General features: G+C 47.5%; 1 protein-coding gene across 1 annotated transcript in view; it reads left to right on the top strand.

The window, feature by feature from the left end:
• The window catches only part of URB1 (URB1 ribosome biogenesis homolog), an 85,910-nt gene that overhangs the window by 51,949 nt on the left and 32,659 nt on the right, over positions 1-1,302 (top strand). The window contains exons 24-25 of the mRNA XM_023741298.1: positions 352-376; positions 471-529. Of these exons, the coding sequence (XP_023597066.1) occupies positions 352-376; positions 471-529 (84 nt within the window). The remainder of the gene's footprint in view (positions 1-351; positions 377-470; positions 530-1,302) is intronic.

Raw genomic sequence — 1,302 nt, 5'->3', positions numbered from 1 at the left:
GAACTGCCCCATAGGGCTTCCAGCGAGTAGCTGGTGGATTAGAACTGCTGACCTTTTGGTTAGCAGCCAAGCTCTTAATGACTGTGCCACCAGGGCTCCTGGGTAACTGTATCCCATTATTTTCTGAGTAACTCTCATTTTAATCCATGCTCTGCATTTTAGTTTTTGCTCTGTTTTAGGATCAGTCTTTGTTCTTTTGCTCCCTGCCCCTGTAAGTTTGAGCTTTCTCCTGTTTATCAAACATTACGTAGAGAGGCCTGAACAGAGACGACCCTGAGTAGCCTCACAGAACATTAGAGCAGGAACAGTCACCTGAGCTCCTCTTTTTCAACTCTCTGATCCCACGCTTAGAGTGGAGGAGTCTAGGCCCAGAGAGGCAGGTGCCCTTTTGAAGGTTGCACAGCTTGGGCAGTTAGTCATTTTTTCAATTGCGATGTCTCACATTTATTTTTTTTTGCTTGCTTTCATAGCATTCACTTAATGAAGTTGATCCTGGTGATTGGCAGAAATTTGTGAAGACTGGGCTCAAGTAAGTTGCTTTTCTTGGTGTGATTCAGTAGAGGTATGCCTGTTGCTGATAAGGCAAAGCTGGTCTTAGAGTTTGTTACTAATGTATGTATGTGTAGAGCGGGTGTCATCTCCTGTTAGAGAGAAGGTGTGGGCTGTTGAGAGGGTGAGCTGAGCGATTTGCCTGTTGACACGCAGTGTGCCTCTGACGGTAATGAGAGAGCGGCCCTTAAAAAATGAAATGTTTTAAAAATACAGAAATGTGCAGCAAATAATACAGCGGCACCCACATTTAGTGAGTGCCACCTGTTTTCTGTATTTGTTCCAGTTCATTCGCTTTCCTCCCTCCCCGAAGGTCACCACTCTCTGAGGTTGAGCTGTCGTGCCCATGCGGGTTTCCATGCCTCAGGGATGTGTCAGTATGTTTCTGCACAATAAATAATACTGTTTAGTGAGTTTAATATTTGACACAAATTCCCAGCCCTTGCACCTCAGGGGCAGCCACCACCCATCTGTCAGTGAAAGTTGCATGTTGCTGTGATGCAGAACAGATTTTAGTGAGCTTCCAGACTAAGACAGACTAGGAAGAAAGGCCTGGCATTCTACTTCTGAAAACCAGCCAGTGAAAACCCTGTGGATCACAACAGACCCTTATAGGAGATCCTGGGTTCCTGTGTCCCTGGGCTCGGGGTCTGGGCCGTGTCCTTGTAGGAGATCCTGGGTTCCTGTGTCCCTGGGCTCGGGGTCTGGGCCGTGTCCTTGTAGGAGATCCTGGATTCCCGTGTCCCTGGGCTC

The sequence above is a fragment of the Trichechus manatus genome, unplaced genomic scaffold (genome assembly GCF_000243295.1).
Source record: "Trichechus manatus latirostris isolate Lorelei unplaced genomic scaffold, TriManLat1.0 scaffold00177, whole genome shotgun sequence".
In the NCBI taxonomy this organism is placed as follows: Eukaryota; Metazoa; Chordata; class Mammalia; order Sirenia; family Trichechidae; genus Trichechus; species Trichechus manatus.
The sequence above is the reverse complement of the archived record's forward strand: the minus strand, read 5'-3'. Positions and strand labels throughout refer to the sequence as shown.